The 25,165-nt window shown below is 41.0% G+C and overlaps 1 protein-coding gene across 1 annotated transcript; it reads right to left on the reverse strand.

Moving 5' to 3' along the window:
- Nucleotides 1-19,642: 19,642 nt before the first annotated feature.
- LOC117456653 (uncharacterized) lies at nucleotides 19,643-24,879 on the reverse strand. Its single transcript, XM_034096589.2, has 5 exons — nucleotides 24,519-24,879; nucleotides 24,143-24,286; nucleotides 23,472-23,771; nucleotides 22,624-22,946; nucleotides 19,643-20,040 (listed from the first exon to the last, which is right to left on the reverse strand). The coding sequence occupies exons 1-5, from the start codon at nucleotides 24,742-24,744 to the stop codon at nucleotides 19,807-19,809; spliced, it is 1,227 nt and encodes a 408-aa protein (XP_033952480.2). The 5' UTR covers nucleotides 24,745-24,879; the 3' UTR covers nucleotides 19,643-19,806.
- Nucleotides 24,880-25,165: the final 286 nt, after the last annotated feature.

Genomic DNA, 25,165 nt, shown 5'->3' on the forward strand with positions numbered 1-25,165 from the left:
TTGTTCAATACCTGACGAGGCCGGAGATGAAATATCTACATACATCTTATAAGAGTATAATACATTATGTATAATATCAGTTAAAATAAGTGCTTCAACATAGTTAACATTGCTGGAGGTATGCACAAATATTGATAGATGTCTTGTAATGCACTATTGAGGAACCTGCAACCCAAGTTTTTCATTCAGTGCAGAACTACACCACAGTTGTGTAGGCAGCCTATATGCAGGGTTGGGTTGTAACGGAATACATGTAACGGCATTACGTAATCAGAATACAAAAATCAAGTAACTGTATTCAGCTCGCGTTACATTTGAAAAACGAGTAATCTGATTACAGTTACTTTCGTAAACCTGAAGTGAATACATTTTGGATTACTTATTGGAATTATTGGTGGAAAGATTTCCTCACAACATTTAATATTCATTACTAAAGGTACAGGCGAATCATCACAGTGCACAAAACCTATTACCGCCGCAGATGGGCCAAAAAAGCGTTTGAAAAAAAATCGCGGGTCCGCTCGCTCAGTGAAACAATAACAACGAAACATGTGTAGTATATAGTGCCGCGCACATATACCATCAGGACGTTAGTGATGGGGTGCGGCGGCGGAGTGATAGGAGTGTATGCAAGCCCGCATCTATGAGTGATCGATGTGTGTCACGGCTGTAGACCTGTCAAGCAATAAAGATGCATCATACAAAGGGCTACGGATACCTCATTATTCTCCATGACCTGCGGTCAACTATATAGCCTAAAGGACTATTACATGGTGTCAAAAAAGAGAGATGGATCGATTCGAATTACCATCTCCACTGGTACTCAGTGGCAACTTGGGAGAAAACTGGCGACGATGGGAACAACGCTTCCAAATCTACATGACCGCGAGTGGTGCAGACGGTAAGGACAGGAAGATTAAAGTGGCCATACTGCTGCATGCACTAGGAGAGGAGGCTCTTGAAGTTTACAACACGCTAGACATCGCACATGGTGAAGATGAAGGTGAAGAAGAAGATGAACAGACTGTTAAGGATATTCTAGCAGCATTCAGAGCCTATTGTCTGCCTAAGAAGAACACAGTGTTTGAGAGACATCAGTTTTGGGCACATCCTATGTCAGGTAACACCACGATTGAGAAATATGTGACAGAGCTCAAGCAAAAGAGCAAGGATTGTGAATTTCATACCACAGAAAATGACATGATCAGAGACAAGATTGTGTTTAGTATGAATGACCAGGACTGAAAGAGAGACTTTTAAGAGAACCTAAACTCACATTAGAAAGGGCCATAGACAGTACATGATGTTTCTCCGGAAATAGACACCCTATATGTTGGGACAGTGAACATTGATCAGCTAAAAGCTGACAAGTCGTGGCATTCTAATGTAAATGTTGACTGCATGTGTGTGAAGTTTAAGTTGGACACAGGAGCAGAGGCCAACGTCCTGCCACTGAAAGTATTCACAGCGATGACCCGAAAAGCCAGACGTGAAAGAAGAACACACCTCAAACTGCAGCCTACAAAGACAGTGCTGGTGGTGTATGGAGGGAGGAGATTGAAGCCGGAAGGGGTGGTAACACTCAAATGCTCCACTCCCAAAACACAGGCAAGTCTGACATTTTATGTTTCCAGGCACTCATCAATTCCCATATTAGGAAACGAGGCATGTGAAGAACTGCGCCTGGTGAAAAGAGTGGACATTGACTCGATAGAAGTGAAACATCCCACAACAAAAGAGGAGCTCATAGCTCAGCACCCAACAGTCTTTCAGGGTTTAGGTGAGTTTGCTGGAGAATATCACATCCACACTGACCCCAAGGCCACACCTGTCATACATGGCTGTAAGAAAATACCACTGGCAGTAATGGACAGACTGAGAGACACTCTCGATGACTTGTTACAAGCTGATGTTATTGTACAGGTAACTGAGCCCACACCATGGGTTAATAGCCTGGTGATCACAGAAAAGAAAGACAGAAAAAAGTTACGGGTTTGCTTGGATCCCAGTGACTTAAACAAAGCTATTCTCAGGCAGCACTACTCCATTCCAACGACCGATGAAGTTCGGTGCAAACTAGCTGGTAAGAAACTGTTCACAGTGCTGGATGAAAAAGATGGATATTGGCAAATAAAGCTAGATAAAGAGTCCTCCCTACTGTGCACATTTAACACACCATGGGGGAGATACCGCTTTAAACGTCTTCCATTTGGGATCAAGTCAGCAAGTGAGGTTTTCCAGCAACGCAACTGTGAGACATTTGGAGATATCCAAGGGATCCACATCATTGCAGATGACATGATAATTGCTGCATCGTCAGAGAAAGAACACGATGAGATATTACAGAAAGTGATAGCCAGAGCAAAGGAGGCTAATGTAAAGTTCAACAAAGACAAGATACAGTACAAGGTGAGCAGTGTCAACTACATGGGCCATACTGTCACTTCAGAGGGTGTTAAAGCAGACAATGCTAAGATCAAGGCTATCACAGGCATGCCAACACCAACTGACAAAACAGGACTGCAGCGATTGCTGGGCATGGTGAAATACCTAGCTCAGTACATCCCAGGTGAGGCCACCATATCAGCACCACTGAGACAGTTGTTGAGAAAAGACAGTGTGTGGCTGTGGCAGCACGAACACGATGAAGCAGTCAAACAACTGAAAGATGCTCTCATTACAGCTCCTGTACTCAGTTACTATGACCCAAAGAAACAGCTCATCATACAGGCAGATGCATCCAAAGATGGTTTGGGAGCATGTCTAATGCACGAGGGCCACCCAATTGCCTATGCATCAAGAGCACTAACACAAACAGAAAAGAACTATGCTCAAATAGAAAAGGAACTGTTATCAATTGTCTTCTCTGTTAAGAGGTTCCATCAGTACGTGTATGGATTGAAAGTGGATGTGCAGTCAGACCACAAACCTCTGGAAAGCATTCTGAGAAAGCCGCTTGGAGCAGCTCCTTCCAGACTCCAACGGATGCTCCTCCAGCTGCAGCGATATGACTTGAATGTCATCTACACACCAGGTAAAGACCTACTGATTGCAGACACACTCTCACGAGCTGTCACACATGATGAACACTCAACAGTTGATGACATCACAGATGAGAAAGTTGTCTATGCTCTGGAGCCAACAGATGCTTTGAGCACTGAGATGCTGCAAAAGCTCAAAAGTGGAACAGCTAATGATGAAATACTACAGCTGCTGCAGGAAACACACAGACAGGGCTGGCCACGACACAGAAAACAAGTACACACTAGACTGGTTCAATACTGGCCTATCAGACATATGTCAGCAGTTCTAGCCCAGAAACCAGAGGGAGCCTCTGATCTCACACGACATTCCTGAGCTTCCTTGGCTCAAAATAGGGGCTGACATCTTTGAAATAAAAGGACAATCATTCCTATTGATGGTCGACTACCTGTCGAAATATCCTGAGGTGCTTAACATTAATGACAAGACATCACATACTGTCATTAAGAAAATGAAATCAGTCTTCTCCAGGATAGGAATACCAAAAGAGATAGTGTGTGACCATGTCCCATTCGCGAGTCAAGAAATGAGGAACTTTGCAGAATCATGGGGCATACAACTCACTCATTCCAGCCCAGGCTATGCACAGTCCAATGGTCTGGCTGAAAGGACCGTTCAAACTGTTAAACATGTTCTTAAAAAAGCACAACTAACGAACACAGACCCTCATCTTGCCCTGCTCATCCTGAGAAACACACCTGTAACAGGCATGCAATACTCACCCGCACAAATGCTCATGGGGAGAGTGCTAAGGAGCACCTTACCGAGCTCCACCGTGATGCTTCAGCCTGCTGTGCCTAAGGATGTTCACTCGACTCTCGAGAATCTACAGAGGAGGCAGCAGCAGTATTATGACAGAGGAACGAGGCCGCTTCCTGAGCTGCAACCAGGAAGTACTGTTCACATGGAAACTGAACAGGGTTGGCGTCCAGCTTTGGTTACTGCACAGAGAGGTGAGCCACGTTCCTATGATGTTGTCACATCTTCAGGTCAGCACTACAGGCGCAACAGGAGACATCTGAGGAAAACACCACACGACGCCCAAATGGACCCAGAACCTGACTTACCTGAAGACAATCAACTATGCATGCCAGATGCAGACACGTCAGAGACTGTTGAATGTGAAATGTCATCACCGCAGAGCACAAGAAGAACCAGATGTGGCCGACTTATTCGACCACCTGAGAGATACAAAGATTTCCTAATTAGCTCAAGCTAAAGGTTGTGCTAAGACAGAGTTTATATGTTAAAATCCTTACTCTATTTGCTAAAAAAAAAAAAAGAAAGAAAGAAAAAAAAAAAAGAGAAAAGTAAGGTGTGTTGTTTATATGAGGATGTTGGAGTGATATACTCTGATTCTAAGTTGACATGTTAATGTTCATACAAAATATAATTTCATATATATTCGCATGTTAACAAGTGAACAATGTTAATATTGAGACCGTTATAGAATGTTTACTACAGCAAATGTTATATGCAACTTTCATTGTAAGAAAGGAGGATGTAGTATATAGTGCCGCGCACATATACCATCAGGACGTTAGTGATGGGGTGCGGCGGCGGAGTGATAGGAGTGTATGCAAGCCCGCATCTATGAGTGATCGATGTGTGTCACGGCTGTAGACCTGTCAAGCAATAAAGATGCATCATACAAAGTGCTACGGATACCTCATTATTCTCCATGACCTGCGGTCAACTATATAGCCCAGAGGACTATTACAACATGGAGGAACACAAGTCTGCGTTTAAATCGCGTGTGTGTGTGTGTGGTTAAAACACATCAGCCTGCGGTCGCTCTTTAGCCTTACTAATGATTATTTCTGAAGGTAAACACAGTGAAGGCGGTGCGTGAAAGGCGGTGCGTGAAAGGCACTGCGAGCTCGTCTTCTCAGAAGCTGAGTTAACCCTCCCGCTGCCTCCTGGTGCTGTAGAGATTTCATGAAGTGAAGGAGGTGTTCCTTCTAGAAAACAGCTGTGGGCAGCAGATACTGTGAGTGTCACGGATATGAATACATAGATCAAGGCAGACTGGTGCACACACTCTCCTGTCCTGTTTTGCCAATCCGGTGCTTAAACAAATATAGCTCTACACCCCTGGCCGAAATGTCCTTAAAATGATGTCCGAGTTCGACATTTTAATTAATGTCCTCCCAACACTGGCAGGACAGAAGGCGACACGCCCGTTCTAAGCCGTGTCCCTCACTCCTCACATCCCAAGCTGCATCCCCAAAAAGTGTATTATGTTGTTACATCGTTTCAGATGTGATGTTTCAGTTGTGCTCTTGATAAGCCATTAAAACAGTAAAACACGTTCAGTTTCCTTTTGCGTCTCCTGTTCTCCAAAACATACCCAGGAAAAAGAAAGTAATCCAAAAGTAATCTAAAAGTAATCTGATTACTTTTTAAAGACACGTAACTGTAACTGTATTCGGATTACTTTCAGAGCCATGTAATCAGTAATCAGTAACTGATTACATTTACAAAGTAACCCTCCCAACCCTGCCTATATTATGTCAATAAACCTTAGAAAATCTTGAAATCTTGAAAGGGATGTGCAAAATAATCATTACATACAGTCTTTAATTAACTATTAGTAGAGAATAACGAGTAATGAATATAATTTATAGGGATCGTATTAATATCTAATAATAAAATTATTGAAATTCAATAATTTGAAAAGTATGTTTTTAACAGTTGATTACCCTGAACTGTAAGTATAATTCAACTGAAAAAAATCGTTTTATTTCGATTATGTTGTTTTCATAATCGTTGCAAGCCAAAATCGTAATTGCGATTAAAATACGATTAATTGAGCAGCCCTAGCTCAAAGTGCACCAGATTGATGCATTTAACTTCAACATTTAAAAAAAATCTTCCTGGGGGTACATGCCCCCGGACCCAGAGGATGTGACGTCCACCACCAAATAAAGCAGGTTAAAATAATTAAATTGCATACATTTTATTTTAGTAAACACTGAAAACTGGTCCCACAGACCCAAACAGCACTCAAAGGTTAAAGGTAGCATATAATAATGTTAAAATGTGCTAAATATATACACTGCAAAAAAACAAAAAAGAGGAGTAAAAGTAGCTCACGACTTGTTTTATTTTTTTAAAGTAGCCCTCATCCTAAAAAAGGTTGGAGACCCCTGTTATAGAACGATACATTTGACAATTTTAAGCTTGGCCTACCATTTTATTGGAGCGATGAGGAACAGGTGGGGCTTGAAAACCTGTTCAAAGTGGGGAATGACAGAAAAAGTTTGAGAACCACTGCCTTAGAACAACTATGAACTTACACACCAATAACACACAGCTGGATAAGTGACTTGTACACACTTACAACTATAATACACTATCAGATGGGCAGAGACATATTATGGAACATTAGAGTGTGTTCATCTGTCTTCAGACAAACCACATTCAGCATGCACGCAGGGCCGCCTTAATGCACAGGCTGACCTGGGCTGAAGCCCAGGGGCCTACGGAGATCAGGGGCCTATCATGAGCCAATAAAAAAGTTTAAAAAAAAAAATGTAATTCAAAAAGAAAAAGTTTTTTATTTCGGATGTTTACATTTTTTTTTTAAAATAAACAAAGTCTTGGCTTTCAGAATATGAAACTTTTATTTACAAAATCACACGATAAATACATTTTTGAAGCTTGTAAAGGGAAGATGACAGCTCTCACTCGCCACTCACTCCTCCTCCCTCCGGCTGACATTATGAATGTAAGGCGTATAGTAATCATAGATAACACGGCAGGGTCCGTTACAGTTTGTTTTCATCTGGTTTCAAATAAACAAAGGCTTGGCTTTCAGAATATTAAAATTGTTTCGGCAAATTCAGATGATAAATACAACGTTGAAGCTTGTAACGGCATAATTACAAGCGGAGAACGGAATAACTTGACGTCACATTAGGCATAACAACAGCCTGTGTTTCTCGTGAGTGTTTTCCCCGGGAAACAAACACAATACACACAAACGCAAAAATACACAAACACACACACTCGCGAGCTTCCCGAGACCAGTAATCCAAACAAAAATATCTTCCCTCCGTAGTATTTTGTTCATTTGCTCCGCTAATCAATCAGATCGATGGATTCCAGAGATTTTTCTCAAACATGATGAATCCAAAACAGTCAGTGGGCATCACTTAACAGCCAATCAGAATGAGAATATGTTTCACATGTGACTTATTCAAATTACGAGTGATTGAGTGACAGATGAAGGTTGTTTAGGAGAAAAAGTTTGAGAGTGGCGCTCGGGAAAGGAAATTGTTGAGGGAAAAGGAGTTTCGAGACAAGCAGCTATTACAAAAAATTCCGAAGCTTACAGGTTATTTTAAACCTGTAGGCCAGGATGAGGAGGAAGGACAGATGAGTTCTGTACCGAGCAGTAGCGGTGCCGGCCGCGGGGCCTCGGAGCCAAGTAGGCCGTCTGGTTCTGATAGCGATAGAGTAGCGGGAGAGGAAAACAGACAGGAGGGACATTATCTGTTGGAGGAGATGGAGAGGACGACGAGGACTTGCTACGTGGAGGGGAGCCAACGGCAACCGGACGAATACATGAGGGAGGCCCGATACGTCACTCATCTGGAGGAGAGGACCAGGCGCGCGTAGAGCAGAGTGGAGAAGTGCGATCACAGAGCCTGCCGAGGCTATAAATGACTTTCTTTTGTTTAAATAGGGGGCCTACAAAAATCAGCCCCAGGGCCTGATGGCAGGTTAAGGTGGGCCTGTGCACAAGAACTAAGCTCCGACACTTCATAAACATGTCTCGTATACTTAACTTTGTCACGCTTTGTCAAGCGGGGTGGGAGCGGGTCGACAGCTTGAGCAGCTGTCAACTCAACATTGTAAATAACCAACCAAAAACGATCGCCGGTTCATCTTGTTTTTGGCGTGAGAATAGTTTGGGCAGCGTGAGAGCGTGAGATTGAGAGTGAAAGCGTGTGTCACACGCCAGATGCGTGAGAGTTGGCAACCCTGGCTAAACTCTGTACCGTAGGGCTACGGCAACCTGATCTCACCAGAATGCGTGGTGGAGTCACGAACTTTGTTACATTTGCGTGTCGGCACCACGCAAACAACCCCAATGTAAAGTGAATGAGGCTCCTTTGTCGTGGTGCACACACGCATTTCTACAACGTGCATTGTGTGTAATGCAACTGTTAATTTTATTAAATTAGTTTGTTTTTAAGGAAGGCCAGAGCTTCAGCTGTGTCAAATAGATTGTTCCCTTTAGTTAACGTTATTTAAAAGATAATGATCATGTATCCTGTATTGTATTACGAGCGTCCATTCCCATTGGATAACGGAGAATTTTACACCCGGAAGTAAGTAGCCTATTCTCCTTACTGTCGATTGATTTTACAGTGATATCTGCACTACTCATCGACTAAAAAACACCAAATTGTCCTTGTTAATTACACAACATTGATTGGTTTGAATTGTGTGCAATGCTTTTGTATTTTCCCCCTTCAATTCGGAGAAACAAATATTTTTTCGGAGTTTTTGGACGGCAGAAGACACTACACTACCCAGAATCCTCAGCTATCGTTTGGGACTACACCATGAACCCCGTGATCAGTCCTCAAGCTCTGTGATTGGTTGACCTCCAACTGCATTCCATATGAAAAAAAAGGTTTCGTAAAAGAGAAAATCATACTTTATTCAGCAGTGCTTGCTTTACTCTTTGAAAGTCATCACATGAATGCATTGTAATAAATGGTTTGGCTGCATTAAATATTACACATATGTCTTAGTTCTTTCTTTATCTACAGAGATCGGGCATCAGAATACACCGGAAACTATTCTTTTACCGTTCTGTTTTAATTTCACAATAAAGTTAGTAGTAATATTTTGTTTTGATATTATTGTTTTTTATTAACTACTAGACGACTGGGTCATGTTAAGACCATCTTTTTTTGGTTGCTATGGGTTTTTTCCATCGCTTTTGTGTTACAAATATCAAAACAATAACAAAATAATATTCGTCGTAAACTAAACCGAAAACAGCAGTATATTTTATTTTGTTAACACTGTAAACTTCACAGCCTTTTAACCCAAACCACCTACTGGTTAAAGCACGTTATTACACGTTTAGAGTAATTGCAATGCAGGAAGATTGTGTTGCTTTTTAATGACTGTTTAAAATGCCTTTTTCTTAATGTCTTTCATTTTTGTAACGCACTTTTGAATGTGTTATATTTTATGAAAACATTCAAATATTAAGAGTACATACAAAATAGTGGGAAAGTAGAAGGTCAATTATATAAATATAGAATAGAAAATATCAAGAAGATACTCAAATGATATCTAGAGTAAAACAGTTTAGTGCCTGATAGGAGGATGTGCTAACTAATAAGGCTTTAATTAAAGAAATGTGCAGAATACGACAGTGTAATGGTGGAAGTATACACACACATTGATAGATGTCTTGTAATGCACTATTGATGAACCTGTGACCCAAGTTGTTCATTCATTGCATAACTACACTGTTGTGTATATGATATGTCAATAAACCTTAGAAAATCTTGAAATCTTGAAAGGGATGTGCAAACTAGCAATTATATACAGTCTTTAATGAACTATTAGAGAATAACGAGTAATGAACATGCTTTAAACGGATCTGCAGATAAATATTTAGTCTTCTCAAGCAACCAACTATCAAATATCTCGCCTGATTGTTGGCACTTGACAATCACCTTCACTGAATTTCATTCAGGTGTAACTAAAGTCTGATTTAAGGGTTGTTTATATTTCACATCATTAATCCAAATCTGTAAAGTAACTAAAATAAATGTAGTGGATTAAAAATACCAGGTTAACCTTAAAGAAAGCCCTCAGGATTATAAAAGACCCCCATCACCCAAGCCACAAACGGTTCTGTCTGCTGCCGTCTGGCAGGCGGTACCGCAGCATCCGGACTAAAACCACCAGACTCAGGGACAGCTTCATCCCACAGGCTATACGATTATTAAACACCTGAACTTAGAAATAGCATTCATCTGGCAGCTACTTAGAAATTATTTATCTAATATATCATATTCCAATCACTTGTATATAGACTCTTATTGCACTATTTCACTATTTTTTCTGTGTATCTGTTTTATTGCGTAGCACTGTTGGAGGCAACACACTCTCACTCCCTAAGCGTCCAATAGCGACGTTTGGTCAGTGTCCGTGGCGTCCAATTGTGACGCTCCTAGGCTCCTTCAGCGTCATAAAGGGACGCAAATAGCTTTCAACTGATTGCAATGTATTCCCATCTGCGTCGGGATTTGACGCTCATGGAAGCACGGCATTCGTTTATGTCGGCTGCCCTTAAAGGTAATGTGAGCGTCCATTCCCACGAGTAAAGGATGGCAGAAGACACTACACTACCCATAATCCCCAGCTATCGTTTGGACTGCACCATGTGCTCTTGACAAACCCCGTGATAGTCCTCAAGCTCTGTGATTGGAGAGTGTGCTCCGAGGGTTAAGCCGATTCTCGAACAGCACTTGAAATGGGATGGAACCACGGCAGACTGTCCAAACCTGGATTTGAACGGGTCCACCGCGTCCCCCACCCCGTCCCCAGAACTACACATGCTGGCTATTCTGTTTCGCAACATGTTCTCTATGGCACGTCTCTACTGGGAGTTGTAGTTTTAAAAGACGTTTTCGTATTTCCCATAATAAGAAGTTGCCAGTATTAAACTGTGTACATCCCTGGAGGTTTAGGGGACAGGAAACACTCACATTTAAAACATATAATTAATAAATGGGTGAAAATTGCTTGTGCCCAATATGGGCAGTATTAATATATATACCCACATGCCAGCTAAGGTCAGAAGAGCTTTATTTAACAGCTGGTCTTATGTGTGTGACCCCTGTGATAACATTACATTACATTAATTGATAAGCCTGAAACATGCACTTGTCAAGGTTCAGAGGCACATTTTGCAAATATGGCAGTAGCCATTGATCAGTTTAAGATAAGATATACTTTATTGATCCCAAGTTGGAACATTTGCGTTACATCAGCATGTGTAACAGTTAAATATGCAGTTGTGTTTATTTGAAAATCATTTAGTATAATCACATAAATTCTGTGTTTTATATTCAACAATTCTGTGTTCTTTATTTATTGATTGTTCAATACCTGACAAGGCCGGAGATGAAATATCTACATACATCTTATAGGAGTGTAATACATTATGTATAATATCAGTTAAAATAAGTGCTTCAACATAGTTAACATTGCTGGAGGTATGCACAAATATTGATAGATGTCTTGTAATGCACTATTGAGGAACCTGCAACCCAAGTTTTTCATTCAGTGCAGAACTACACCACAGTTGTGTAGGCCTATATGATATGTCAATAAACCTTAGAAAATCTTGAAAGGGATGTGCAAAATAGTCATTACATACAGTCTTTAATTAACAATTAGTAGAGAATAACGAGTAATGAATATACTTTATAGGGATCGTATTAATATCTAATAATAAAAATATTGAAATTCAATAACATGCTTTAACCACCAGGTGTCCCTTTATATCACCTGTGCACCTTTATGGTGTAAATACAGCCTATCTACCAATTGGATCAAATATAAAAGTGAGCCGAATTAGTGTTGATACTGCAAGGAGACGTATTGTGTGAAAAGAAATGTAAGATGTTGTTTAATGGCTGATATATTTATGATCCACGTCACGTTTTCAGTTCCTCATGTTTGTCTTCTCATCAGGGCTCTATAAATACAGAATTACGGCAGATATGTAATATGTAATGCAGCCGAACCGTGTATTACAATGCCGTTATGTGATGACTTTCAAAGAGAAAAGCAAGCACACTCGGAATAAGGTATTATTATTATTTTGGTCTGTTTCCGGTATTTGTTAATGACGATGTGCTCTGAGATGTGAGACTGGAATTGCACAGGGGGGAAATAACGTAGGCTATCTTTAGATGCGGATTTTGTTAAACTAATATGTTTAGGCTGTGGACCAACACTATACATTGACGGGGAAGGGGGTAGCAATAAAGATAACACCATTAAACAGTTACACAACATAACAGAAATAATATCGATAGCAGCGTCCCTAGCAACCACCTTGGTAACAATGAAAACGTCGCGATTTCCTGAAGTAATCTTCGTAATAACTAGCAAACTAAAGATCATGTACATCCACTGCACACATAATCAGAAATAACAACTCATATTTCTCGCATCAAATGACATCAAAACGCATTTTAATGGCCAAACTAACTTTAAAATAGGCATTTTACACCTAGAATAAAATGAAGTTCGGCCATGTTTTCTTTTTCTGCAGGGAGACATTTGAAGATCACGTGACATAGACGCCAGCCATCGGAATGAATGGTGAAAAAAACGGGGTTTGTCAAACAGAGCACATGGTGTAGGCCAAACGATAGCTGGGGATTCTGGGTAGTGTAGTGTCTTCTGCCATCCTTTACTCAGAAAACATATTTGTTTCTCCGAATCGAAGGGGAAAAATACAAAAGCATTGCACACAATTTAAACCAATCAATGTTGTGTAATTAACAAGGATAATCTGGTGTTTTTTAGTCGATGAGTAGTGCAGATATCACTGTAAAATCAATCAACAGTAAGAGGAGTATTTACTTCCGGGTGTAAAATTCTCCGTTATCCAATGGGAATCGATGCTCACATTGCCTTTAAGGGCAGCCGGCATAAACGAATGCCGTGCATCCATGAGCGTCAAATCCCGACGCAGATGGGAATACATTGCAATCAGTTGAAAGCTATTTGCGTCCCTTTATGACGCTGAAGGAGCCTAGGAGCGTCACAATTGGACGCCACGGACACTGACCAAACGTCGCTATTGGACGCTTAGGGAGTGAGAGTGTGTTGTTGGAGGAGCCTGTGACCTAAGGGGGGGAGGGGGTAGGACACGTTCGATTCCTGTTTTGAATAGTGTGCCGTCGATGGGTTTCATTCCATTTCAAAGTCCTTTTGGACGCTCTGTGTAAACGCCGCGCATCCAATCACAGAGGTTGAGGACTGATCACGGGGTTTGTCAAGCTAAGCACATGGTGTAGTCCCAAACGATAGCTGAGGATTCTAGGTAGTGTAGTGTCTTCTGCCGTCCAAAAACTCCGAAAATATATTTGTTTCTCCGAATCGAAGGGGGAAAATACAAAAGCATTGTACACAATTCAAACCAATCAATGTTGTGTAATTAAAAAGGACAATTTGGTGTTTTTTAGTCGATGAGTAGTGCAGATATCACTGTAAAACCAATCAATCAATCAATCAATCAATCAATGTTTATTTATATAGCCCAATATCACAAATGTTACATTTGTCTCAGTGGTCTTCACAGTGTGTACAGAATATCAGTATGACAATACGACACCCTCTGTCCTTAGACCCTCACATCGTACAAGGAAAAACTTCCAAAGAAAACCCAGTTTAAAGGGAAAAATGGGAGAAACCTCAGGGAGAGCAACAGAGGAGGGATCCCTCTCCCAGGACGGACAGACGTGCAATAGATGCCGTGTGTAAATTGAAAAGATAATACATTTGCAACATAGGTAGTCCAAATGTTTGGAAATGCATGTGTGTATAATAGGAAGATGAATCCACGAGGATATCCATCCAGGACCTATGATCCAGGACCACAGCCACGACTCAAGATCCAGCGCTCGCGATCCAGGACACAGGACCGCAGGATCATCCATGACTCCGGATCCCAGCGTATATAGACACCAAAAAGAAAGACATTTGTGGAAGCTGGGTTAATCGGAACATGAGTGTACACGGGTATAGACAGAGAGAAGGAAGAAGTAAGATGTCCCCCGACAAACTAAGCCTATATCAGCAAAACTAGGGGCTGAATCTAATCAGCCCTAACTATAAGCTTTATCAAAAAGGAAGGTCTTAAGCGCACTCTTAAAAACGGATAGGGTGTCTGCCGCCCGAACACAAACTGGAAGCTGATTCCACAAATGTGGAGCTTGATAAGAAAAGGCTCTGGCTCCCATTGTACTTTTAAAGATTCTAGGAACAACCAACAACCCTGCATTCTTGGAACGCAATGCCCTAGTAGGACAGTAGGGTATAATGAGTTCTTTAAGGTAAGATGGCGCCTGCCCATTAAGGGCTTTGTAGGCGAGAAGAAGAATTTTAAATTCTATCCTGTGTTCTATAGGGAGCCAGTGTAAGGCAGCCAGAACAGGAGTAATGTGGTCCCTTTTCCTAACTCTGGTTAGTACACGAGCCGCAGCATTTTGAATCAGCTGAAGCGACTTGATTGACTTCTTAGTACTCCCTGATAATAAAGAGTTACAATAATCCAGCCTAGAAGTAACAAATGCATGGACTAGTTTCTCTGCATCGTTTTGAGGCAAGATATGCCTGAGTTTTGCAATGTTACGTAGATGGAAGTAGGCGGTCCGTGAAATTGATTTTATGTGGGCATTAAAGGATAAATCCTGATCAAATATAACACCAAGATTCTATCGACATTCCATTCAATCGACAGTAAGGAGAATAGGCTACTTACTTCCGGGTGTAAAATTCTCCGTTATCCAATGGGAATGGACGCTCGTAATACAATACAGGGGACATGATCATTATCTTTTAAATAACGTTAACTGAAGCGAACAATCTATTTGACACAGCTGAAGCTCTGGCCTTCCTTAAAAACGAACTAATTTAATAAAAATAACAGTTGCATTACACACAATGCACGTTGTAGAAATGCGTGTGTGCACCACGACAAAGGAGCCTCATTCACTTTACATTGGGGTTGTTTGCGTGGTGCCGACACGCAAATGTAACAAAGTTCGTGACTCCACCACGCATTGTGGTGTTAAGGAGTCGTGGTGGAGTCACGCATTCTGGTGAGATCAGGTTGGGCTACGGCTATTATCGCGAAGCATGGATCATTTTGATTTGATTTGATTTTCATTTGGGTATGAATTATAATGATATTCTGCAATCCCTTGCAGTCAGGCCCGGACTGGCCATCGGGAGGACCGGGAGGTTTCCCGATGGCCTGGCCTGTTAAGTGGCCTGCTGGCCTGTGGAATTTCTCTCTTTTTATGTATGTATTGTGAACGCAACGCTGCGCAAATGTGGGTCTGACTCTGCCTCACAGAGGGTGACTGGCTGTCTACATGATGTGGCCTGCCGACATGGCCACTTTCATACAGATCATACATACACTAATGCCCTCGATTGGTCTCTGTGTGTCATTCAAGCTCGGGAGGGTGTGTGTAATGTGGCGCGAGCGAGTGAGATAAAGCGCGCGCACCGGTTACGTGTATTGTTGTTGTTAGCATCTGGTGCTAGCTAGCTGCGCTAACGGATATAAGCAGCTTTTTCAACAACAAGGTGGAGGAGAGTCCTCTCCTGTCAGACTGAGAGACTGATAACTACAGCTCAGGTGAGGTAAAGGACTCTCTGAGTGTTTAGATAGTTAACTTAGTCTAAGTTATCTCTGTGGGTCTCAAAGGGTTTGGTCACCATTTATGTAAACACATATTTCCATTTGAGGGGGGAGTGATTAGTAAAATATGCATGAATAATAAAAATAAAATGTTAACTAGGTGAAAAAAGGCAAGATAAACTTGTTGAGACCTAAAACTAGTCTTTGCTGCTGCCTCAAAGAGGAGCAGGAGGGAGACAGGTGAGGCTGGTTCAGGAGCACAGACACACTCGCAACTATAAATGAACCAAAAACAAATAATATAATTACTTCCGGGTGTAAAATTATAAAGTAAAGTAATAACAAATTTCAATGTTTTTTCATATTGAATATGGTATGTTATTGATTATGGCCATGATTTTATGATTATTTAAATGTATACAGTTCTGTTTCATATGGGTGTAGTCTCTTTATTTCCCCCTCAAAATGCACCAGATGGATGCATTTAAGTCCAACATTTTAAAAAAATCTTACAGAGGGAGCATGCCCCCGGACCCCCCTATAGGATTTGAGGTCCACCTCCACTTAAAATATGTTCACATAGGTTCCTAAATAGATTTGCACATTTTTTAAAATAGTAACCCATGTCCATATGTTTATTTTTGGGTAGTAGATTTAGACGGCTATCACTATGGGCAGCAATGCTGTAAAAATTGACAAATAAATCCAGCAAAATGGCACAAAAAACTAGTAGTGGCCTGGCTGGGTGTATAATTCCTGGCCTGACTTATTGTCCCAGTCCGGCCCTGCTTGCAGTTAAGCACAGTGTCATCCTTAGCAAAAGGCACTTGATTCGGCTGCTGAAAATGCACGGTTTGAAACGTAGTTGAGTAAAGTTAGAACGATATTGGCAGATTCGGATTTCACGGATCATGAACAAAACGTTATTCAGACACAAATTACGTCTCCTAAGTACCGTGGTAAGGTTGACAACGAACTACAATCACATGTTGATAAAAAAAAAAGCCAATATGCGCCGTCCTCGCTCCGAGCTGGACACATTACATTGGTCTCTATCTGCAGCTGGAGAAGAAACGAGTGCTCAGGGACCGTCTGCAAAGTGCAACTCCGAAAAAAGAGAATATAATAATATTCAATCACTTCACTATTCTACAGTATATTACTACCAAACTCATTGCACACATCAATAGTCTTCTGTTGTTCATACTACATCAGAGAGTTTGGAAGAATATGGTTTGGAAGAATTTTGGTGAATATTAATACTGTATAATAGTAACGTTATTGAAGATGATGCCATATTTATTGAAGATTTTTTATTATTCAAAAGCACATTCTTCCAAACTCTCTGCTGTAGTATGAGCAACATGAGACTATTGATGTCTGTAGCGAGTTTGGTAGAAATATACTCTATAATAGTGAAGTGATTGAATGTTATTGTATTCTCTTTTTTCGGAGTTACACTTTGCAGACGGTCCCTGAGCACTAATTTCTTCTCTGCAGATGGAGACCAATGTAATGTCTCCAGTTTGGAGGAAAGCACGTATTGGCTTTTTTTGATCAAAATGTGATTGTAGTTCGTTGTCAACCTTACCACGGTACTTAGGAGACGTCATTTGTGTCTGAACAATGTTTTGTTCATGAGTTATTGATCCGTGAAATCTGAATCTGCCAATATCGTTACAACTTTACTCGACTTGTTGTCACTCAGTCAGTTTCTATATAGACTATCTGGATTTAGTTATTGGGTAATAATTATTGTGTTCCCACAAATTACTAATGCGTGGGAACATAATAACTAATTCGTGGCCACGCATTATTAACTCGTGGCCACACATTATTATGTGCATGGCCACGTATTATTTTTCTCAGCAATGTCACCAGGGGGTCTCCGTATAATACAATTTAACAATATCAATATTTTTTTTAATGGCACTTGCCTGAAAAAAACAACGTTATGGTAATATGTTTGTAGTAGATACTGTAGATTTGAGCTAAATTAAATATGGGTAACTTCCCCTCAATCCACCATATATAGTTTCTTCAATTGGGTTGTAGGCCTTCAATGTGCAAAGCGATGCATTTCCAGAGTTTGAGGTTTAAGGCTTCTCTGTGTTCAACTTCAGTATGCAATTTACACAAGTGTGATTTCATTTCATTTCAAACCTTTATTTATGCAGGTGAATCCCATTGAGATCATTGATCTCTTTTTCAAGGGTGACCTGCTGCAAGGTTCCACATGAATACATATAAACAGAAAACAACAGAAAAACAAAAAGGACATCATACAGCATATTTACAGTGACTATAGTTTACATAGCTAGTAACATTTACAGGTTCCAACCGTTTCCGATTGGATAGCATCCTCCGTGCTTTAAAAACATTTAGTGGAACCAAATTGCTCAGTTTCCATTCCTTTTGCAGACTGTTCCAAGTTAGTGGAGCTGCACATCTAAAATCTTTCTTCCCTAAGTCAGTCCTAGTACTTGGCACATTTAATGAAACCACATCATGAGATCTCAATGCAATAGCTACTTTGAATTCGCCGAGAGATCAGAGAGCAGATGTAAGAAAGTAGTTTACCCAACATGGCTTTGTAGATGAACATGTACCAGTGACTGAGCCTCAGTACAGTAAGTGAAGGCAAGCCTGCTCTGGCATGCAGGGTACAGTGATGAGTTAATACTTTACAGTTAGTTACAAATCTCAGTGCACTGTGATAGGCGGCATCTAACTTGATTAGGTAATGGGCAGGTGAATTCATATATATCAAATCACCATAGTCCAGCACAGGTAAAAAGGTCACAGAGACTAGCATTTTCCTGGCCTCAAGTGAGAAACAGGACTTGTTTCTGAAAAAACCTATCTTCACCCTCAGCTTTCTAAGCAGATTATTGAACTGAAGTTTAAAAGAGAGACAATCATCAAGCCAGATACCAAGGTATTTATAACAGGCATCCACTTCAAGTACTTGTCCTATAGTAACAATATCCAAAGTGGTCTATGGTGTCTTTTGAAAAAAGCATTACTTTAGTTTTACCAACATTTAAAATAAGCTTAAGCTCCGCTGGATAATATTAAAAACAGCCTGTAATTTAACAACAGCCTCCTTAATGGAGGGACCTGCACAATACATCACGGTAACGTCCGCATACAAATGTAAAGTTGCTCCATCCACATTTTGACCTAAACTGTTGATGTCGATGGAGAATAAAAGTGGACCTTAAACAGAACCTTGTGGTACACCATTTGTAATGTTTAACCACTCAAGAGAGGTAGTTCACAAACCACCCTACTGCATGGCTAGATATGCCAATACTGGCCAGCCTCTGCTTCAGAGATATGATGATCGACAATAAAGATCAATAAACAGAGCTGCACAACTCTGCTTTTTGTCTAAGATACCCACAATATAATTTACCACTTTCATTGTTGCAGTGATGGTGCTGTGTTGCTTTCTGAAACCTGACTGTTTACATAGAATGTCATTTTTACAGGCAGGACATAAGCTAACTTCCATACTTTTGAAATTGTGTTTGTGCTGAGGGAGAGGTTAAAAAGAGAAGTAAGAGGTGGTGCAATAAAATCTGCAGCTATCTATAATGAAAGGATGAGAAAAGCCTGAAGCCTCTGATAATGAACTCTTTAGTGAAGTGAAATCCAGCTTTGAACCTTTAAAAGTAATCCATTTGCTTATTCATATTGTATGTTTTATAATAAAGGGAAGGAGCAGATTCATTTGTATTTATCCCTTTTTGTGGAACAAATAATTGGACAGTGTTTAGGTCTAAAATGCCACACATTACAGAAAGCAAAGGAAATCTAAAAGTGTTACATTCAATATATATTGAAATTCAGGTTTTATTTTTGCACATATAAGAAATGGGGCCAGAAAGTCCCAATACCGTAAAGGTAATTGTACTTAATATAGCTCACATTATCGTTTTTTTTTCAGATTTCCCCTCACTTCTAATCTTTGCATCTTGATTTCTCACTTCTGTTTTAAAATAAAACACATTAAAAAAGGAAAATAAACATTCCTTCGTCTATGGGTAGAATGTTACCAGAAGACGGCAGTTGTGCTAATATATGATGGTGTCTTTAGCCCCATATTTATATATAGGTTTTACATTTTCAGTCATCCACTATTTTTAAGCAATACAAACCCATGGACAAAGGCTTTTTTTACTTTCTAAAATGAAAAAAGACTTGCTTTACTTCATAATACTCAGTATTTTTGGTGCTTTAATGTAAAACAGCTTTCGGCAACACACAAAACAACACAATCAATACAATGTATTACTTTGCATAGTACTATTAGACCATTTACTGGAACATCAAAGTAAGAGCCACTTGGTTATTATGCCAGAGTCACAATCCTCTGCAGAGTCTGCTTCCTGTTTGACCTTCTTCACAGGAAGTGCAACTCCCGTTGCCCCACCTCTTTTTCTGGATGGGTGTGGCTCATAGTCATCTTCAGCCGTTGCCGACGAATCACATCCGCTGCTGAACTGTTCCCCATGTGATGCTGCTTCACTATAGGACAGGTCACATGACGCCTTTGCTGTCACCTGGATGGTAATAGAGAGTGCATGAGAAATTCAAGTTTACTAACTGTACCAAATCAGAGTGAAGTCACGATTTGTACTATATATCGTTTTTATAAATGTGTCTCATTGATGTCCCTAAACTTTGTGTAGTGTGATACTTATTATTAGGGCTGCAACAAACGACTAATTTGATAATCGATTAATGAAACGATTAATCGATTATTCGGATCGTTAAGGTTTTAACTGTACTACTACTTATATCGATACTGCTTATCGATCCGGTCCTTTTAACGATAGTATTAATGGTTCTTTTGACAAGAAATAAGCTAACTAAACAAATTGTGAACAAAATTAACATCGCTTTTTATTTTAATTAAATGCATAATATTTCACATCAAAAGAAACAACAATGTTTTAACAAATCGTATTAAATAATGTGATGACAGAACTGTAAACAGAATAGCTGAAACTTTAACAAAATAAATAACTCGGTTACCTCTAATCATTAACCCATGTTTTTATAACTGAGTTAACTCCGTGTGTTGCTGCTAGCATACATAACACCTGACGTGGAAACGTTACTCGTGGACGGGGCTACAGAGCTACTAGAAAGACAGTGGAACCCGGTGCATTTCTAGGTCTGGATCTGGAGCACTTTTGCCAAATGTTTAGACAAATTGCTCGTGTTACCGCCCTTACATGCTAAACTCTTATTGCACTTTTGGTAACGAGCATTGTCCACATCGAGACGGCTAAAGTTTAACCATACCTCGGAGCGCGTTCTCTCCGCCATCTCCTCCGTGTGTGAGTGTTGCATGCATGTAGCAGCTGCGTGTGTGTGTAAACTGCCCCGCCCCCTCGCAAGCAGGCGGGGGAGAGATCTCTCGTCTGAATTGGGAAGATCGAAAATACATTATAGACGCATTTTGTAGTCATATTGCATATTAGAAACGGAGTTGGTGACACTAAGACTGCGATATAACGTTTATGTAGCAATAATAGATATGACATATGTTTTAAATGTCTCCTGTACCGATAAAAAAGAGCGATAACGTTGGAGCTTAACGGGGTGTAGAACACATGTGATGACGTCACCAACGAATCGACGACTGAATTAGTTGCCAACTAATTTGGTAATCGATTTTAATCGATTAAGTCGATTAGTTGTTGCACCCCTACTTATTATAACTAAGGCATTTATTTAAATGCTCTATATTTAGGAATAAAAAATGTGCAACATGCAAAAGGACACTTTGGTAGCTAGCCACTCAAGCACCGCAACACATTTTTTCAAAATCAAATCAACCCACTTTCTGACACTGATAATGAGAGCAATGGAATCCTCAACATCTGCATTTCAAGGCTGAATACACTAAAGCAGTGGTTCTCAAAGTGGGGGGCGCAGAGGCATGACAGGGGGGGCGCGAGAGACCAGGAGGAAAAATGGTTATTAAAAATAATAATATGATGCAGTACAGTACTATTACGTCTGGGTCTCTGTGTTTCACTAAAGCTCGGCTCTGTGTGTGTGTGGAACGAGCCATTTTGTGTGCGTGCGCGAGAGAGAGAGCGCACCGGTACCGGAGATCGTTGATGTTAGCTTCTGGTGCTAGCGAGCTACGCTAACGAATATAAGGAGTTTTTTTTAACAACAAAGTGGAGGCGAGTCCTCTCCTGTCAGACTGAGAGACTCGGTGAGATAAAAGGACTCTCAGTGTTATCTCAGTGGGTCTCAAACGTTTTGGTCACCATTAATGTAAACAATTATTTCCGAGGCACACGTTTATATGATCATTATAGTTATAAAAAAAATAAGAGCATAAATTAAAAACAAGTATGAAATACTATATGACATTAAAAAATGAATAAAGTTTAAAAGGTGAGTGATTTGTAAAATATCCATAAAGAAATAGTAAATCTGTCTACAGTTCTGTTTCATATGGGTGTTGATAGATGTATCCATAGATCTCTTCATTTTGCTCTCAAAGTGCACCAGATTGATGCTTTTAACTTCAATATTTAAAAATCTTCCCGGGGGAGCATACCCCCAAACCCCCCTATGTGAGGTTCACACACCACCTATAAAAATAGCACTTTACCCCTGCTCACACCTATATGCCGTGAGCTGATTATCGAGCTTTCATTGTAACAGTCGCAGGTACACTGTGTATATGCGTGGGGATTGTTGCAGTAGAACATTCAACTGTAGCGCCCGGTACATTATTGGGAAACCCTAAATGTTTGAGCACCCTCTATGAAACGTCAAGCTACCCCACAGCACCCCCAAAATAAATCTCTGGCGCCGCCACTGAGCCTGACTATTTGTGTTGCTGGGGGGGCCCCGACTTTTTTTCTCTCTCCAAAGACAGAAAAAGTTTGAGAACCACTGCACTAAAGTAAGGTGTTATTTTTTTTTGTAATAAATATGATATAATTTAGGATGTGTATGCTTTCATTTGAGAACATTTCAAGGGCCATTTGATTGTGACATCGTGATTTCACCACTTATTGTGCATGTTAAGTGTTATAGCTGTGCTGGACACCTCAAATTAGGTTTGCAATGAAATGCAAAATACAGTCAAAGATGTTAAATCTCTACCTTACCTTATTGGATGGACGCCCTCCAACAAACCTCTCCTGACCATTGCTAGTATGGCCTGAGCCTCCGTTAGCATTGCTATGCTCACCGAGGGACCAGTTGTATGCGTGTCCATCGGCACAACTCCACACGGCGACAGGGACGCTGCTGCCGTGGGAACCGGGTTGTGTTGTCAGCGCTGTACCGTGGGAGGTGAGCTGCTGCAGGCTGGGGAGGAGGCTGCAGAAGGTGCCGTGGCTGTGAGCCCAGCGGACCAGTTTACACAGACCATCAGAGGAGGTTGGAACTGGGTCAGAGGAGGTCTGAACTGGGTCAGACGTGATGTGACCTGTAGAGAGAGAGGGAAAGGGTCAAGTACTGGTGACTGCTATACCGTTATATATAGGGATGGGTATTATTAAGGTTTTAACGGTACTACTACTACTTTTACCGATACCCAGTCGCAGCGCCAGAGTATTTTTGTTGGGTATTCTGTGGTAGGGCTAACCCATACAGTGGTGGGGCTCAAGTCAGTATTGGCAATGTAATTACATACACACTATATCGCCCCCCTTGACAGTGAAACGCCATGCATGAGGTTTAGATTATTTCCCGGTCTCAATCCAAATTGAACTGTATGAAATAAAAAGGGCGACCTGGAGCCAATCCTGCAATTTCCCCACAGGTGTAAGAGTTGACATGCTGAAAACCCAACCCCTGAAGGGGGGTCTGGGGGGATTCTTCCCCAGGATTTTTTTTGAAATACTAACATAAAATACACATGCTGGTACTCTCTTGAGAAGAAAAATAAATAAATCTATTACTACACTACATATTTTGTTTAAAAAATGAATGCCATTTTATTTTGTGTTACTTTGTTCTGAAAGCTGAACCTGCTGCTCCTCACAGAGAGAAGAGGGAAGGCTGCCACGTCGGCTGCCCAGTCCCCCTAGCACCCCGCCAAGAGTGCGCAGGAAGGCTAGGTTGAAGTTCTCTGCTTGAGTGGCCTCCTCCCTTCTCAAGGCGGCCTCCTCCCTTCTCAAGGCCGCATCCAACTCCCATCTCCGCTCAGCAGACGCTTTGGCCCAGTCCAAGTGCCGTTCCTGCTGGGCCATGTGCTGTTCATGGTGCCGTTCCTGCTGGGTCCGATCCTCTCCTCCTCGTTTCCTCTTGCCTGGGTGACAATAAGATAATAATTAGCAATAAGAAAAAAACACAGGACAGGTACAGGTCACACAAGGATATAAGAATAACATGTATAAACAGAACAACAGTAAGGATGAACTAAAGAAAGTTCTGGCCCTAGATCTTTACAATGATTGTGAAAGTGTATTACATTATGTCCAGCCTGTTGATAATGAATATAAATATATGTATATGATAGGATGTCACACACAACTGTATTAGCTGCTTAATAGCTAATACTTTACTTGTAACAGAGAATTTCCACACAGTGGTATAGCTTATTTTAATTACTGACTATGGATGATCCAAGGTTTAAAAAAAAAACACAATTCCAGTCGTTTTGCCATTTCTATTTCTTACCTAGAACCACACGCTGCGGTGTCGTGATGGCACTCGGCGTTGGTGGTTGAGTTGGTGTCGGTTCTTCGGCTGGTGTCGGTTCTTCGGCTGGTGTCTGTGGTCGAGTTGGGTTATGTTCCTCCTCACTAGTCCCAATGTAATCATCTAGAACAACAAAATGACTTGTTAATTCCACAAACTACTGCAGCACAATACTAAATAGCAACAACAACTATAGAAAAGAAAAACTGAACGTAAACAATGGCACATATGGCGTTAGCAAACAATAGCTATCTGCCTTAGCTAGCTATGTAGCTCTTCGGGGCTCCATACAAGCATGGGTTGTCGAACATTAATGTAATGATAAAATAGACTTCTTTGTTAGAAGTGAGCGTACCTTGCAGGGACTCCAGTAAAGCCGTTGCAGAGTCCAGGCCTCCCTCCCTCCCAACGTTGGCCGGTCTATGGCCGTAAATCTGGTCCAACAAGTCGAACCACTTCCAGTGTTTCCTACCCGCGCCACTCGTGTTGTTGTTGTCCTTTACTTGGCGATATTCACTCTTCATCTTTTTCAGTTTTTCCCTACACTGCAGGAAAGTCCTCGAAAATCCGCGTTCGGACATCTGTGCAGAGACATCCTGGAACACTTTCAAATTTCGAGTTCTTCCGTCGAGCTCCCGCTGGATTTTATCATCCCCAATGAGATGTAGGAACGTCGTCACCTCCTCGGTTGACCACGGTATGCTTTTCTTTGACGTTGCCATTTTTGTTGCTCCTCCGTTTACAAAAATGCTGTGTATAAAAATGCTGCAAGCTTGCTTCTAGATATATATGCGACGCTAGGGATGATCTCGCGCGCGATCTTGTGACGATTCTCTCTGACCAATCAGCAGTCGAGAGTGTTGACGTCACTAGTTCAGCCCTGGCCATGGCCTGAGGGAAAAAGTACCCGCTAGCCGGTGCTACGCTATATAGGCGCGTTCACACCGCAGTACTTTTCCCACTTTAGTTCCGATATAGTTCCGAAATGTTGCGTTCACACCA

Source organism: Pseudochaenichthys georgianus, chromosome 12, assembly GCF_902827115.2.
Source record: "Pseudochaenichthys georgianus chromosome 12, fPseGeo1.2, whole genome shotgun sequence".
Lineage (NCBI taxonomy): Eukaryota > Metazoa > Chordata > Actinopteri > Perciformes > Channichthyidae > Pseudochaenichthys > Pseudochaenichthys georgianus.

Bases quoted from the DNA above. Each gene is read 5' to 3' on its own strand.
- LOC117456653 (XM_034096589.2), bottom strand. From the start codon at position 24,744: ATGTCCGAACGCGGATTTTCGAGGACTTTCCTGCAGTGTAGGGAAAAA. The intron at 24,287-24,518 runs GTACGCTCACTT...TTGTTGTTCTAG, and splicing joins TTTACTGGAGTCCCTGCAAG to ATGATTACATTGGGACTAGT. The intron at 22,947-23,471 runs GTAACACAAAAT...CTCTCTCTACAG, and splicing joins GGTTCAGCTTTCAGAACAAA to GTCACATCACGTCTGACCCA.